Genomic DNA, 15,421 nt, shown 5'->3' with positions numbered 1-15,421 from the left:
CATAAAGGAGGTGTTGCAGTTAAGGAAAAGGAAAGTGCCAGCTTATGGACCACAAAACCCAAGTTCTAGCTTTGTTTTGCCATCAAGTAACTGTGAGACTTCAAGCAAGTTATTTCTCTTCTTTCAGCCTTAGAAACTTCACCTGTAAAATGAAAGGACTTGAGAGGAATGAGCTCTAAGTTCTCTCAAACCTCTTCTCTAAATATCAACAGTTATAAACTGGCAGCCTTCAAGTCAGAAACAGCAGGCAGGCTGTGCGGGCCAAAGCACTTACAAAAAACCCCCCAAAACAAAATAAGTTCCTGCTGCTAAAACATTGAAGATCTCACATAAAAATCCAGATTTCTCACTTTTCTTGAAAACCCAGAAAATCTGGCAACACAAGAGCCACATACCCACATGGCCACAACCTGCTGTGGCTGACCAGGTGCTGCCTCCCCTTTAATCAGACCTACCTTGTTCTCCAGTTGGCCAGCTTCCACCCTCTGCCTCACTCATTTGTTACCTGTTCGACTCTGAATGAGTGTGACCACTGCCATATGTATAGGAGACATCCCCTCTATTTATTCATTCTACAGATACATGAGCCATGCACTGAGCTAGATGCTGTAAAAGAAATAAACATTAGACATATCTAGTCGAGAAACAGGAACTCACTGTCAGAAGTAACAGACCTGAGAGTGGGATTTCAAGTTTCAGTGGGAGAGATTATTTCAATTCTTCAAATATCATAGAAGAGGGATCTGTAATCTAGATTGATATTGTCAAAACAAGAATATGAATAGTTGGTAGAAATTTCAAACCTCTTAAGTAGAAGACTCAAAGTCAAGTCCTTCCTTACATAGAAAACCATTAAATCTACAGGCTTTTCGTAGGGTCACAAGTGTAAGGTCCTGCTGGCAGGCAGAGGGATGTCCATAACTGCAGAAGCTCAGCCCCAGTCATGAGGAAATGCCTTGACTATGGTCAAATGAGAAAGCAATGGAGCCTGAGAACTGACATCAGATCAGTCACTGAGGTGCAGGGACATAAATATTCAGGTACAAGGGACAGTGGCCTAAGGTCTTAACACAGTCATGTGTAGACAAGGGAACCATCAGTCTCTGGCCACTCTGGTCCTCTAAAATACCCCATCGTTCTTTGTTTTGTCAGAATCCTATCACGTGGGATTTTCCAGGAAATAAGATCTGCCTTTGTCATTTCATTATTGTCATCTCTCTTCATAGTTCACTGCTGTTGCTGTGTCTGCCCTTAAGCGCCTGTCACCTTCTCAGGATGTCTATGTAAAGGATACCATCAGTAGTGTTCCTTCATTGCTAGAAATTAGCTAAGTATAAAGAGTGATGATGATATATGAAATTCACAGTTTATAATAGCAAAAGACAGCATGAATACTCATCAATAGAGACCTGGTAAATAAAATTATGGTAAAGACATAAAATAAAATATTCTGCAGCTGTAAAAAAGAACGGAATGGAATGCTACTGAGCAATAAAGATGAGCAAACTATTGATACACATAACAACTTGAATGAATGTCAAGGAATTATGCCAAGTGAAAAAAGCCAAAAAGCCAATCCCAAGAGGTTATATATTATATCATTTCTTTGATCACTCTTTAGGGATCACTCTTTAAATGATCAAATTATAGAAACGGAGAACAGATTAGTGGTTGCCAAGGGTTAGAGAAGGGGAGGCGGTGGGAGGAAGACAGGAGTGGATACACAAACCTACACGTGATAAAACTGTATAGAAATATACCCACACCCACACAATATATATTTCATGCCATGAAAAGAATAGAAATATAGTTGAAGCAATTTCTAAAAACTTTCAGTAACACTCCTTACCATAAGAAAGCATCTTTGAAAAATTAAAGAGAGAGAAGGGAGGGAGAGAAGCAGGAGGGAGTGGGGAAAGGAGAATGGGAGTGTTTTATGTATGATATGAATGACCTCTAAGACATAATATTGAAAAGAAACAAAACAAGGCAGTGTGTGTAGCACTCTACCATTTGGATAAACCAAAACAAAAACATTAATACTTAACACCTATTCACACAATTTTTCTGAAAGGACACAAAAGAAACAGCAACACTGATTGCCTTTACAGGTGGGGTAGTGGGAGGCTGAGGGTTTTGATGGAAGGAAGACTTTAATATACACACTCGTGAACCTTCTGAATTTTATATCATATATTCATACAAATATTACCTATTCACAAAATTATTTTCTTCTTGAATACATAAAAATCAAGGCAAATCAAGGCTTCAGTGCCTTCACCTTTGTTCATGCCTGTGGTCTGGCAACTGCTTTCTGTTACTACTCAGCCCCTCCTGGGTATTTATTAATCAGCCTTTGCACCTAAGCCTCTTAAGCCTTCATACTGGTTCTGAAGCTCAGGTTCCCTGGTTCCCTGAAAATGCTTCTGAATTAGTACTCTCCCACACCCCCACACTGCACTGTTTCATATGGCAGGGCTCAGTCCATGTAGCTGACTATAAAAGGTGACAACTATCTTCAAGCCAAGTGAAAATTTTGAATTTCAAAAGCACATACGAGAACAAGTTAAAAAGTAATAATGATGATGACAGCCACCAATCTTTGAGCTTTTACTGAGCCAAGGAGCTTACAAGCATTATCTCAATCTACTCCTCACAGCAATCTTTAATAGGTAAGTTCTGTTATTTTCACTCTATAGATGAAGAAACTGAAGCTCAGATACATTAAATGATTTGCTTAAGGTCACATAGCTTCTAAGGGAGAAACTTCAACTTGTACTAGGGTCTGTCAATAATAATAAAAATGAGGAATCATTCTTCTATGGCTTAGTAAAATTGATCTCAGTTTTGGTAGCTCTAAACTCTAAAATCTACCTGAAACAGCTGTATGGTCTCTTTGTAGTTGACAACTTGTTGCTTTTATACTCTTAGCAGTAAGCCAGGCTCCAGACACTTATTATTACCAAAATACCTGCAACTTGCATAGTTAGCAGGATGAAATACTTAACAAAAAAGCTGAGGCGCCTCCAAAGGAAGAAAACTTAGGTTGAAATTTTTAGTCAATGCAATTCAGAATTTAAAACTTGATCTCTAGATGAGAAGGCACTTACTTTGGTTTGCCCAATCAACAATCAGAATTCTTTCACTAGGGAAATAAATCCAACCAGAAAATTTAAGACTTTATCTTTGCTAATAAACTTCTGAATTAATCACTGATATCTGAATCAAATTCGAACTTCCAGAAAATTATGTGAATCAAATAAGTGTTAACAAACAGACTACTTAGTGTATTATCGACAGCTTTTGATCTCTGTAATCAGTTACAACAAATTTTGAATATGCCAACTGAACTCTAAAAAAGTGATTCCCAAATAGAAAAATTTCTGCATCTCATCTACCAAATTACTTGCACAGGGAGTTTACAAGTAGAGTTGAATCACCGAAGTGAGAAGTTTTACATTTAGTTTAAAAGATCTGAAATGTTAAAGATCTCAGGAACTTTCCCCAACATCAGACTATTTTGTATTAAGACATAAGACACTACAAAAGATTTTAAATAAACTTAAGACGATTAAATAAAAATTTTAAAACACACACTAAGCTGCTTTCTGAGATGATAAGGAAAACAATAAAATAACAGTAAAATGCTAGCAAATAAATGGAACCCAAGTTTGGTCCTCTGTACTCCAAGGACATCTCTTATCAACTTCAAACATTTGTGTTATCAAGGCATTTTCTACCCACACCAAATTTCTCCAAGATATTCTTGGACTTTCTATTCTATTCTGCTTCTAGCGATGATGCAAATTCAAGAATTTCTTAGCCCCATATCGGACTAGCAAAGTCAAATATCAACTGATAGGCTCTATTACTTTCTTTTTGGTGCCTAATCTTTTTTTCATTTACCTCCTTTCATTGAGGTTATTTGTTATACCAATTGCCTACAGTAGGAAACATTCCATGTTCATCCCCTAAGTCACGATAATCTTTATCTTCTAAAAATCGGTAGAGGCCATTTCCAACTCTGTTCACTCTCCCCCATCCCCTCTTGGCATAAAATCGCAGACACAAAGCCCTGACTGCAAAGCAAAAACATGATGGATTTAAAATGATTCATGGGTAATGACCACTTCTTATTTCATTGGCATTCTGAATACTGTCAGCCAGAACATAAAAAGGTTCTAAGAAAACGGAAGTAAAACATCCTCTATAAGAACACACATGCCTCCATTTTCTTCTGAACTAGAGAACATATTCTAGAAATAGTATTTTTGATGAGAACAGACATTCGGCAGATTCAGTATCTAGTAAGTGGGTCTTTGAACAAACAATAATTCTATTGGCTATCTTGCAATGTACCTTCACTCAACATAATAAAGGCGGCTGAGAAAGATCAGGACATAAAAATGTATTGTTGGCCAATAAGCAATCAAAGTAGCTTGTTAAATACTACAAACAGTGGAAGTTATTCAATGTAGCAAATTATACATTCAATATTGACTTGTTAATGAACTTCAAGCCCTTATGTGTAAACATTCAGAATTTCAGAGAAGATAAAAGTACAGAAAGTTGTCAGGATTTCCCATTAAATTAGTCTTCAGTACTATAATTTCAAGTTCTTGAACCCAAAGTGATACTATTTGAATGCAAAAAAATATTATCTCTATTCACACAGTATTTAATGCAGGTCACAAAACTAAAAGGTTTTTGTCTGTAGCCCAAAAGTGAACATTTCAAAATATTTAAGCCTTTTGTGAGCAAAGTTACAAGATGCTGAGTTGGATTACAAAATGGAAATGGTGTCTGAAGAAGAAGGCTCTTATCTGTCTTCTCTTGTGGTAGAAAATGACTTTTTTTTCTTTGCAGAATGAAAAAGGGGAAAGAGCTCCTTTTCTGTTTTTAAATAGGAATCATATTTGGGTTTTAGCTCTGTATGTTTCTAGGTTCCACCTGGTACCATCCACTAGAGAGGAAATTCTGTGCAGAAGGCCATGCTTTCCAATAATGAGCAATCTGGCAAGAACCTGAAAATGGGACAGGCTAAAGGTTGCCTGCCAGAGGGCTCTGCGTCTCCACGCTCCTTCCCTGCAATCCTGATTAAAAAATCAACAATTCAAGTTCAGCAGAAAGGCAACAAGCTCCTGAGTTCCATGGAGTACACCAGTTCTATCCACCAGGAGTCAAAGCCAGATTAGTGAAAAATCAAAACATATAGCATGAAGGGAGAAACTGAAAAGAGGAAGGAAAGAAGAGAGGGAGGAACAGAGAGAGGAGCAAAAAAATAAAGGATAAAACACTATGTTACAGAACAGATGTGCTCCAGGGAACTGATAAATATTTGAAATTGTTTCTAGTAGTCTTCAAGATGCAAAGATAGAGAAAAAATTCAGCTGCAAAACAAAGATGATTGTGTTGAACATCACTGAGCCTTATGTTTACAACACGCGCTATGGAATCATTAAGCTACATAATATTCCATGGGAAAGAAGTTTTGAGATGTTCAGCTAGCATGTAATCAGAACACACCATATTAAAAAAGCAATAAAAATAAAAATAAGAAAACAAGAGAAAAGGGCCCATGCTGTATAGCCCATGAATCTCATCGGCTTTATCGTGAAAGTTTATTGTTTTTAAATCCTAGTACAATCAGCTACCAGTTACATACAGTAAAAAACAAAAACAGCCACAAAGCGATGATGATAGAGATAGTCTGTGACATTGTACAGTGGAAGAAATATTTTCTGTTGGAATCCTCCAGCAGACCCCGACCTGGCTTCAACAGTTAAGCTATCCCTCCCTCCCCAAAATAGTTAAAAAGAAAAATTAATGTCTTGCTTGGGTACAGCAAGATTCTAATACCTCTTGGGGACACTGGAGAACTTTAAAAAACTAAAGCAGTAGAAACAAAACAAAAACTGAAACGTGGAAGCAAGGTGACACATAACGAAGCTCCATGAGGCCTTGGCTTCAGATCACCTCAAAGCGAACCACCTGGAAAGAAAAGAAAAGGCTGTCATGCCAGGAAAGAACAAGCAGAAAGTTCAGTAGGCCTTAGTATCTCAACACTCCACTCCTTCCCAAATCTACAAAATCCAAGCTTTTCTCAAGTCTCATATTTTTATAAGTGAGCCAGGATGCAGAAAATTGCTTCCTTTTCCAATACTCTGTACTAAAATGTTGGCAACTCACACATACTTACTCTTTTAGAACCAGAAAACAATACAAGAAGAGAAGCATTTATAGCAAAGCATGCTGTCTTCTTTATTTCAAACCCTTCAAAACAACCACACAGTAGGCTATTTATATGACTGTGTACCCTTACCTTAGAGGAACAATGACTCCGTTCAAAAACTAAGTCTCATATATATTTGGTTCGATTGAGGGCTTTTTCAGCCAGATGACCACTTTCATCTGTGATCTTCTCCCAATCAGTCTGTCCGACCACAAAACCTATGGCCCTTTTCCTATCTGCATCCTTCTTCTCTTCCAGGTCTGCCCATCTCACCTAAAAAGAACATAGCATTAGGCTGGGCTTTAAGAAAAATAAATATGTAAAGGGCCTCTTCCCTCTCCGGATAGTCTAAAGGGTAGGATAACTAATTTGAAACCAGGAGTTTAAAAAACTAGAAATTAACTGGGGAGAACTGGTGAAAGTCATATATCTTAAGTTACAGAAAGAAAACTCTAGTCAATCACCAAGTCCTAACCATTCCTGCTCCTGAACAGGTCAGCTCTTGGCTCAGCCTGTCCCCTCCATCGCCTCTGTCCCTCCTTTTTAGTTCCCTGACCTCATTTTTTACCTGAAGTAAAGCATCACCCTCTACCTGGTCTTCCTAGCTTCATTCTCACTCCCTCCAATCCATTCTGCTAAAGTGATCTCCCTAAAATACACACAGTTGTGACTCTCATCTGCTTTAAATCCTTCGCCTACCTACAGAATAAAATCCAAGCACACAGGCCCCTCTGGATCTGGCCCTGTCTACTATTCTGCAGCATCTCTGGGCAGTGCCTGTGGCATTTTTATACAAGCAATACAAATTACTCTAGCTCTCAGAGCACACTGGGCCATTTCCCATCTCTGTAACCCTGCATATACTAGCCTCTTTCCCTGACATGTCTTTGCCCTAACCTTGTCCACCTGGCATGAGTCTAGTCATCAACCCCTGCTTTATCCCTCTCGTCCTTTGCCAATCTAATTAATCATTGCTTCCCTGGAGTTACTTCTGGATTTTGACATGTCTACTTTTGAACTTCCACACTATATTGCAATTATCCATTTATAGATCTGTCTTCCCTAACAGATTATTAACACCCTAGATCAAGGACTGAGTTTTGTTTGTCTCCACACAATAAATATTTCTTGAAATTTAATCTTAGAAAACAGGGAGCTGCTATTATTACTTTCATTCATGAGATAAAGAGACCAAGAGACTCACTCAACTGCTATCATTTATGGCAAGATTATAACTACAAATATATAGATCAGGGATATTTTCTATTGGTAGTCTGACATTAAAAAATACAGATTCTTACATATACTAATAATTTAAAAATATAAGCAGATACATTATAAATTTTAATAATATACAAAATATATTTATATTAATAATTTAAAAAACATAAACAGATATATATTCTGTAAAAGGTGAAATACTTAAAGAAAGACTATGAAACTGGTTTGCAGTGCACAGTACCAATGTCTGCAGAGACTGTGTTTTAAATACGGCTTGTGATTTATTATCTGTGACAAGGAAAGGGAACCAGAGCATGCATACTCCATGCTCTTCACACTGTACCTGGAAATGCATTATTGCTCTTAGAGGTACACAGACCTTCCCTATTATCATTTACAGGACTGGTAATGAAATGATTAGCCTTCTCCAAACAGCAACCACTTGGCGAAAGAGAAGATACATAGTAATAGCAGTGGGGAAAAATTGATAATACCTGACTCTTTTTAAAGTAGATTTTTAGTGTGTAGAAAACCTATGGCTCAGTTACCGTCATGGGCCTTTAAAAAGCCTGATAAGTAACAAGTATACAAAGATCTCTGGGTCTTCTGCCCATTAATACTGATGTATTTATTCTGACAGATTCATACACCCCCTGTCAGTTTAGCAAAAGATGACAATGGGTAAGAGGGATGAAGGACAGACAGATTGTGGCCACTGAACAAAGAAATGGTAACCAGTCCACAGCACATCCTTAGCACAGAGTTAAACACACTCATCAATCTCACCTTGAACAAACTAAGAGCTAATTTTTAAATTCACAGTTTAAATTCTAAGTCTTTAAAATTTAAATAAAGAATATGAGATTCAAAGAAAAAGTACGTAATTATTTTTTAAATAAGCAATATATTTTAGCACAAATGGCTTAAATTTTAAAGTTGAAATTAAAATATTTTGGAAACTACTGTATTTTGTTCACATCTCTAATATACACTGAGGCCATAGCAACATTATTTATTTACACGTTGGACTCTTCCACCAGAGGTGGAAGCTTCATCCACAGACCTGACACAGACATTCAGCATTGCAGAATGAATGACTGATTACCAAAACACTAAGAATATAAGGAGCAGAACAATGACTTTCAGCTAGAAATGGCTTCTTAAATGTCAGTGTCCCTCCTAATCTTCCTAGAGGTACTCTTACTGAAATTTACAATCTCAATTTTTTGCCATTTATCTTAACGGTAAAAAAAAAAAAGTTTTAATACAGAAAAATCTTAACTAACACTCAAAGAGTTTGAGGTACCTATATTTCATCCCCTGTCACTAAAAATATTTCTAAAATGTATGAATTCAGCAAACAACACAGGGGAAATATTCACCTTCCACAGTCATCAAAGCAATACAAATTAAAGTCTACTTGAGCTACCATTTTACAGCCAAGGTAAGTGAGAGTTTTAAAAAATAAAGTATATTTTAAAACCTAGCCAACTTGGTAAAGTTCTAATAAGATCAACTCCACAGAACTGCCTTTTTGTTATAGTGGAAATTAATCCCAGGAACCTGCCTGCAGGATCTGCTTGTGCTCTGATGTTGACTCTGATGAGTGGTTTGAGAATTAAAAACTATTTGAAATGAGGGTGTGAGGCAGGGGAGGAGAGTTACAGAAGAGCCACTTTAAAGAACTAGATGTGCACAGCTCAGTTCTCTTTGCCCACCTAGCTTACCAAGTACATTACACGGGATCACATACTCCTTATTGAAGGGAGGATAATTATCTGACTAAAAACAAACTAGAGAAAAATATTTCTCATTTGAGATTATTCACTGTCACCAACTACACCAAATTATTATTCCCAAGGAAGAGCTATTTCTACTTCTGTTGCCCCAAACTTAAAACTGGAATAAGAGATATCAATACAAGTAGTCCCTGAGTGGAGCTGGGCCCATACACTAATGGAATCTCTGTTCCCCTAGCCCCTCAAGCGACGTAGACAAGGGTGGGCCTAGTGACTAAGTATCTGAAAGAACTTTGAAACCTGGAATTCTCTGTAATGGTAGCCACTGAAATGAAGTTTTACTGGCATTTTTTTCCTCTTACAATAAACTTTTAATATTAAAGTACTGAGGAAATTCATAAAAAATAAATGATGTGTTAAAGGTAAAGAAATGATACACAACCTCATTCTTAATTAAAGAAATGCAAAATGAGACACCATTTTTTTCACCTATCAGATTGTCAAAAGTTAAAAAGTTTGATAGCACTGCTGGTGCAAGTGTGGAAAAACAGGCATTTACTTACATGCAGGTGTATAAATAGGTGTAACCTTCTTGGAAAACCATCTCACAATATCTGTCAAAATGATAAATCCTATTCTATGAACTTGCAGTTTCAGTGCTAAAAATCCAACCTAGGGATATACTTTCAAAGAGATGCCAAAGCATATGCACCATGACTTTCACATAGTACTTCGAATAGCAATAAAATGAAAACAGCAGAAGAATCTACCAATAAGAGACTGGATAAATAACCGAATGTACAACCAAATAACGGCACACTAGGCAGACATTTAAAAAGCACAGCAGGTCTGTGTATACTTATACAGAAAGATAAAGACAGATTAGCTGGAAAGTTAGACATGCCAAGCATATATAATATGATCTCTCTTCCTTTGTTATTTTGTTTTAAAGATACACACAAATATCACTTTGATTGAATTGACATCTATGTAGAAGACCTATCCAACACCCTGGTTTCACTTCTCTGCTCCCTTTCATAACAAAACTTCCTCAGAAAGTTGTCTACATTTGCTGTGCTGTACTCCTTCATTTCCTAGTCCTTCTTCAATCTGCTCCTAACTGGCTTCTGTCCCTCAACTCTCTAAGAAAATCTGACTGATTGTTGATCAATCATCAACGATCTTCATGTTGCCAAATCCAATGGCCATTTCTCTGTTCCCAATTTACTTTGTCTTCTTTGTATCATTGAACAATTGACTATTCTTTACTTCTTGAAAGATTTACCTCGATCTCAACTTCTAAATTTTGGAGTCCTGAGTCCTATTATCATTTCTAACTTAATTGGTCCCTCACTGAACTTCTGATTTTTCATTTTCAAACCTATGACTCCCCCAGTTTTCTCTAACTCAGTAGATGGCACTCAGATAAGCACAAATATGGAGTGCAGAACCCCGAAGTGTCACCTTTGATTCCATCCACTCCTGGACCCTCTACATCTAATCCATTAAGAAGTCCCACAGAATCTCTTCAACATTCTACTCTGTTATCTGGCTCTTTTGCCCCATGACATAATGGCAGAAGTGGCCACTCCAGACTCCTTTAAGGTCGACAACATGCTAGGCATGTGAGGTTCTGTTCCCCACTTTTTTTTTGGGGGGGGGAAGATTAGCCCTGGGCTAACATCTGCCAATCCTCCTCTTTTTTTCTGAGGAAGACTGGCCCTGAGCTAACATTCATGCCCATCTTCCTCTACTTTATATGTGGGATGCCTGCCACAGCATAGCTTGCCACGTGGTGCCAGGTCTGTACCCGGGATCTGAACCAGCGAACCCTGGGATGCTGAAGCGGAACGTGCAAACTTAACCACTGTGCCACCAGGCTGGCCCCTGTTCCCCATTTTTTAAGTTACTTGTACATTCTGCTCTAATAATTTGTAAGGTTTGACGCTTTTTGGGATGAGTAACATGATACAGTATAAACTAAATTACTCTAAAAAAAGTAGCATTCATATGATTACTTTCCTATAGCTTTCTAAAACCAGATGCCTAAACGGGCCCTCCATCTGTCAGTGGTTATTGACAAAGTCTCTTACCCTCTTCTTCCCAGGCTCAGAAGCACGAGTATCATAATCATCAGGGAGCTGAAGATAATCCTCCATTCTGCTGGCAATTGCCTCCCAGTCTCGTTTCCTTTTAGCACCAGTTCTCAAGCCATCCAACTTGTCTGAGGGACAAACACAGAGCCGCAGCATTAAGGGAGAGTGTGAGTTTGCACACAACACACAAACAAGGGAAAAGAAGGCTGGAACACTGTGAGAGGGCACATCCACATTTTTGAGAGCAGCATCACTTGCAGATCCAAACTATCTTCTTGGCTGAGATAATATCAAGTTCTGTGTAATTTCGATTGTTTATCTGGTGTCCATACTGGCAGCCATTACATTATGATGTTGGTTTAAGTAAGAAATATGGGCAGAACAAGAAAAGGCACTTGTCTCCTGGAGTCCTTGTCCTCGCACCACCTCCCCTTCCCCCAATCACAACATTTCAGCTCTCATGTTCTGAAGGAAAATGCAAAGTTGAGTTTTTCTAAAAACAATTTCTTCCATTCTTTCTTTTCTTTAGCACAATATTAACACTACCCATTTGATCTACAATCATGTATGATACTGTGTCATATGAAAAGCAGGTAGTACCAAGAACTTAATGAGCCAAGCTAAAGTTTAAAAAGTTTTTAGATTAACAGTTTCTTGAGATTTTGACCACTGTGAGAGTATTTGCCATGAGTTAACGTTTACAAGTAAAGTGATTGTACAAATCACCATTTTCTTTGGTTAAACTGTGAAGTGAGGTTGACCATTCTGAAACTAAGGGCTAGTGAGCCAAAGTGACCGGAACTGAATTTCCTTTCTGAATCCTCAATCTCAGAGGGCTAGGCTTTCCAAGAGCCCCAAACCGTAATCAATTAAATGAACAGGGATTGCTGATTCAGAAATTTTGAGATATGAGTTTAGATGTCTTCAAGAAGAATACGCAATGAAAATGTGTGGTCTGTTTTTATTGGTTGTTAATACTGATTGTGAATTCTACATGTGAAATATTATGAGTTATATATATTTTTAGCTATACTGAAGCACTAAAGTTTTGAATCATCTGTAGTTATATAAACACAATGATATTAAGCAGGTCAGTAAAGGAAAACCTAAAAACTTCAGAAACACACAATAACCACACTTCATTGAACTCCATAAAGGGTGCAGAGTGTATATAACGGAAATATTTTAGGCACCAGGTTGGAGAGAACTTGATATGAGAAGAAAAGTATAATGAAAGCAGTAGCAGGAAGAAGGGTGAGTTTATGCTTCAAATGAAGAAGTTTCATACCCAACTAACGGTACCATACCATACAGGCTTCAAAAACCAGTAAGATTTTGCATACTTGGCAAAGCTTTTATTTCCTAAACCCTTTCCCCATAAGAGCAATATTAGTGAAAAATCAGCAAGGCAAACTACAACATTTTACAAAACTCAAGAAATTTTTATATCACATTGGGAAAATTTTAACATGGATGAGCTCAACAGAAATAGTCCTAATCACCTCTGTAAAGTACATGCTGTACCAAATGGCTCTATCTACATGTATATGACAGGCTATATTATACAAGCTCTTAAAGAAGTGACCCCTTGATTGCACAGGGACACAGGATATGATATTAGAAAAACAAGAAAGTCTCACAAACAATAAAACCATTCTCAGTTCAACAGTGTACAGTATTACCAGAAGAGCCGGAAGCTCCAACACACTTATTATTAAATAAACCTGAAAGGATTTCTAAACTTAATAAGATCAACTTCAATATTAACATACTTCAAAAGAAAAACTTCATATTTCAATTCCAAGAATAGAGCTTGGCCAGGCAGCAATGCAGAAGGGCAGTGTGAAAACTGCAAGAACTTTTCCTCATACACTGGTTATATGACAGGAGTTACAAAACCAGGAGTCCCATATTTGCAACACGGAAGTTCACAAGAGCATGTGTTTCTAGTCTGACCACCCTTGTTTGTAATGTTTAATCTGAAATTTTATTTTGCACAACATGTTTAAAGCTTCCTTCTTGGGGCTGAAGAAAGGTTCATACCTCTTCCACATGGCATCCTGGAAACCCAACACACAGATGTATGCATAAGGCGAGGGAAGAGGAATCTGGGGTGTTAATGACAGAAGACGACTGGTGTCCAACACACTCAATACTAATGATTTTCAGAGGTCTGAGTTTCAAAAGATGAAGTTTTAAGATGAAGATGGAAGTTTATATATTCAACCTGGCAGGTCACAGAACTTTACCACATCTTCAAAACTGTATATATTATTATAATATAGCACAACAGGAAAAATTTTAAGATACATCTATGTATTTTCTACACATAAATAGCATTTCTGAAAATTTGTTCATGGTGAACATACAAGGGTTATGTGCCTATAAAAATAATAATTGCATTCCAATTGTGAAGAGATGAAACTGCCTGACGTGTAGAAGGCCAATACACAGTAACTCATAAGCAGAGACAAATGACAGAGACGAGAAAAGCAAAAGCACTTTGTGCTTTTTTAAGTACGGAGAAACCTAAATTAGGATGATAACAGTTTCAAATATTCTTTTGGTATCTCACAGTTTGGGAAACCAAAATGTTATTGGAATTTAAGTAGCTTCAATGCTGAATCTCAGCATCTGATGCGGCATGTAACACCCACCCTTGCATCAGGGTGCCTGTGTCCCAGCTGGGAAAGAGCCAGTTAGGTGTAACTGAAGGTGGGCCACAGGCAGGCTTCAACAACTCCATGACACTCATGCCAGATGTAGCTCAGGCCACTTCTGAATTTTTCTAAAATTACACCACTTCCAATTTAACCCTCCCACATAGGTTGAACTGTATACTATACTTAATGAACATAGATCAAGAATCTGCAATGAGATTTAACTAGCTGTTTGAAAGATTACAGGTGAGTGAGTATTTTCTCATTGGTCAACTCATTTGTGAATCAAAATTCCTCAGTTACAGATTCAGCTCTTCTGGCTCAATGTGTAACACTGCTAAATCTTAATATGTTTCCACTCATCATAGTCATGTTACCAAGATTAACGTAAGAATGTAAGTAAAGTACTCAGAAAAATAAATTGTACCTGGTAATCAAATCTATTGAATTTGTTATGATAAGGAAGGCAACATAAATGGGCTAATTCTCAGATGAAGATCCTCATATTTTAGACAAGAATCTTCTTCTCAATTGGCTCCATGGACCAATCTCAAAGAAGCAAGCAATTTCAAGAATGCTCACACTTAATTTGCCTTCCTCCACAGGTGGGTTAGCTCTTAAGATAACACAGTGGTGCAAGATGCAAGTCATTATATGAAACATCACCATCACTCTTATTAAAAACAAACAAAAACCCAACTGCAAACATGATAGAATTTATTTTCTAGATTCATTACTAGATCTTCAGTGCCTTTAACTGAAATGGTTTATTTAACAAATCAATTTCTGGAATTCACTATCTAACATTGTCTTTGAAATGCACTGAATTTGGATAAAACGTATTTTCTGAGAAGCAAATGGTAGATAGGCAAGAATTTTTCCCAGAATCAGTACCAAAATTAATATCATGTTTTCTTGAATAATCATCATAACTGAATTCCATTTTCCTTGCTCTTTAGAAATTAGAAAGGAAAATAGAAAATGGACTAGTTCAAGTTTAAAAAAGTATTATCCTAGATGACATATTACACATAAGGCCTCTGAAGATTATATGTTTAGCTAAAATGTTTATTTTATAATCCCTTTGTCTCTATTTATAATCTCTTGTTACCCCAAAAGATAATCACTATTTAGAGAACTGGAGAAGACGAAAACGATCTTACAGCCTTACAAGTTATTCTACAAGTACCAAACTTCAGATAGACTTAATCTAATGTCAAAATAAGCAGATCTAAAGCATTATTATTAAAAAAGTAATGTGTGATTATTTTCCTACATATTTAATTACGCTTAAACACTTAAAGGTTTAGGGAAGGAGATAGTTGGTTTTTATTAGGATTTCCCACAGAGGGGAAGACTAGTGGAAGAATATATGTCAGTAACCACATATAATTTCACAGAACATACGCTAGAAGAAAATTCTAGGCTTTACAACAAAGCACCTATCCCAATAATATATTAATACTACAGTTT

General features: G+C 37.1%; 1 protein-coding gene across 2 annotated transcripts in view; it reads right to left on the bottom strand.

Moving 5' to 3' along the window:
• Positions 1-4,392: 4,392 nt before the first annotated feature.
• Positions 4,393-15,421, bottom strand: part of YLPM1 (YLP motif containing 1) — a 62,714-nt gene continuing 51,685 nt past the window's right edge. The window contains exons 19-21 of one of the 2 annotated variants that reach the window (XM_014835690.3): positions 11,286-11,416; positions 6,323-6,505; positions 4,393-5,991 (exon numbers count right to left, since the gene is read on the bottom strand). In XM_014835690.3, the coding sequence (XP_014691176.1) occupies positions 6,359-6,505; positions 11,286-11,416 (278 nt within the window). In that variant the 3' untranslated portion in view covers positions 4,393-5,991; positions 6,323-6,358. The remainder of the gene's footprint in view (positions 5,992-6,322; positions 6,506-11,285; positions 11,417-15,421) is intronic. The other variant, XR_011504678.1, reaches the window with a different exon arrangement.

The sequence above is a fragment of the Equus asinus genome, chromosome 7 (genome assembly GCF_041296235.1).
Source record: "Equus asinus isolate D_3611 breed Donkey chromosome 7, EquAss-T2T_v2, whole genome shotgun sequence".
Lineage (NCBI taxonomy): Eukaryota > Metazoa > Chordata > Mammalia > Perissodactyla > Equidae > Equus > Equus asinus.
This window is presented reverse-complemented; position numbering and strand designations above follow the sequence as displayed.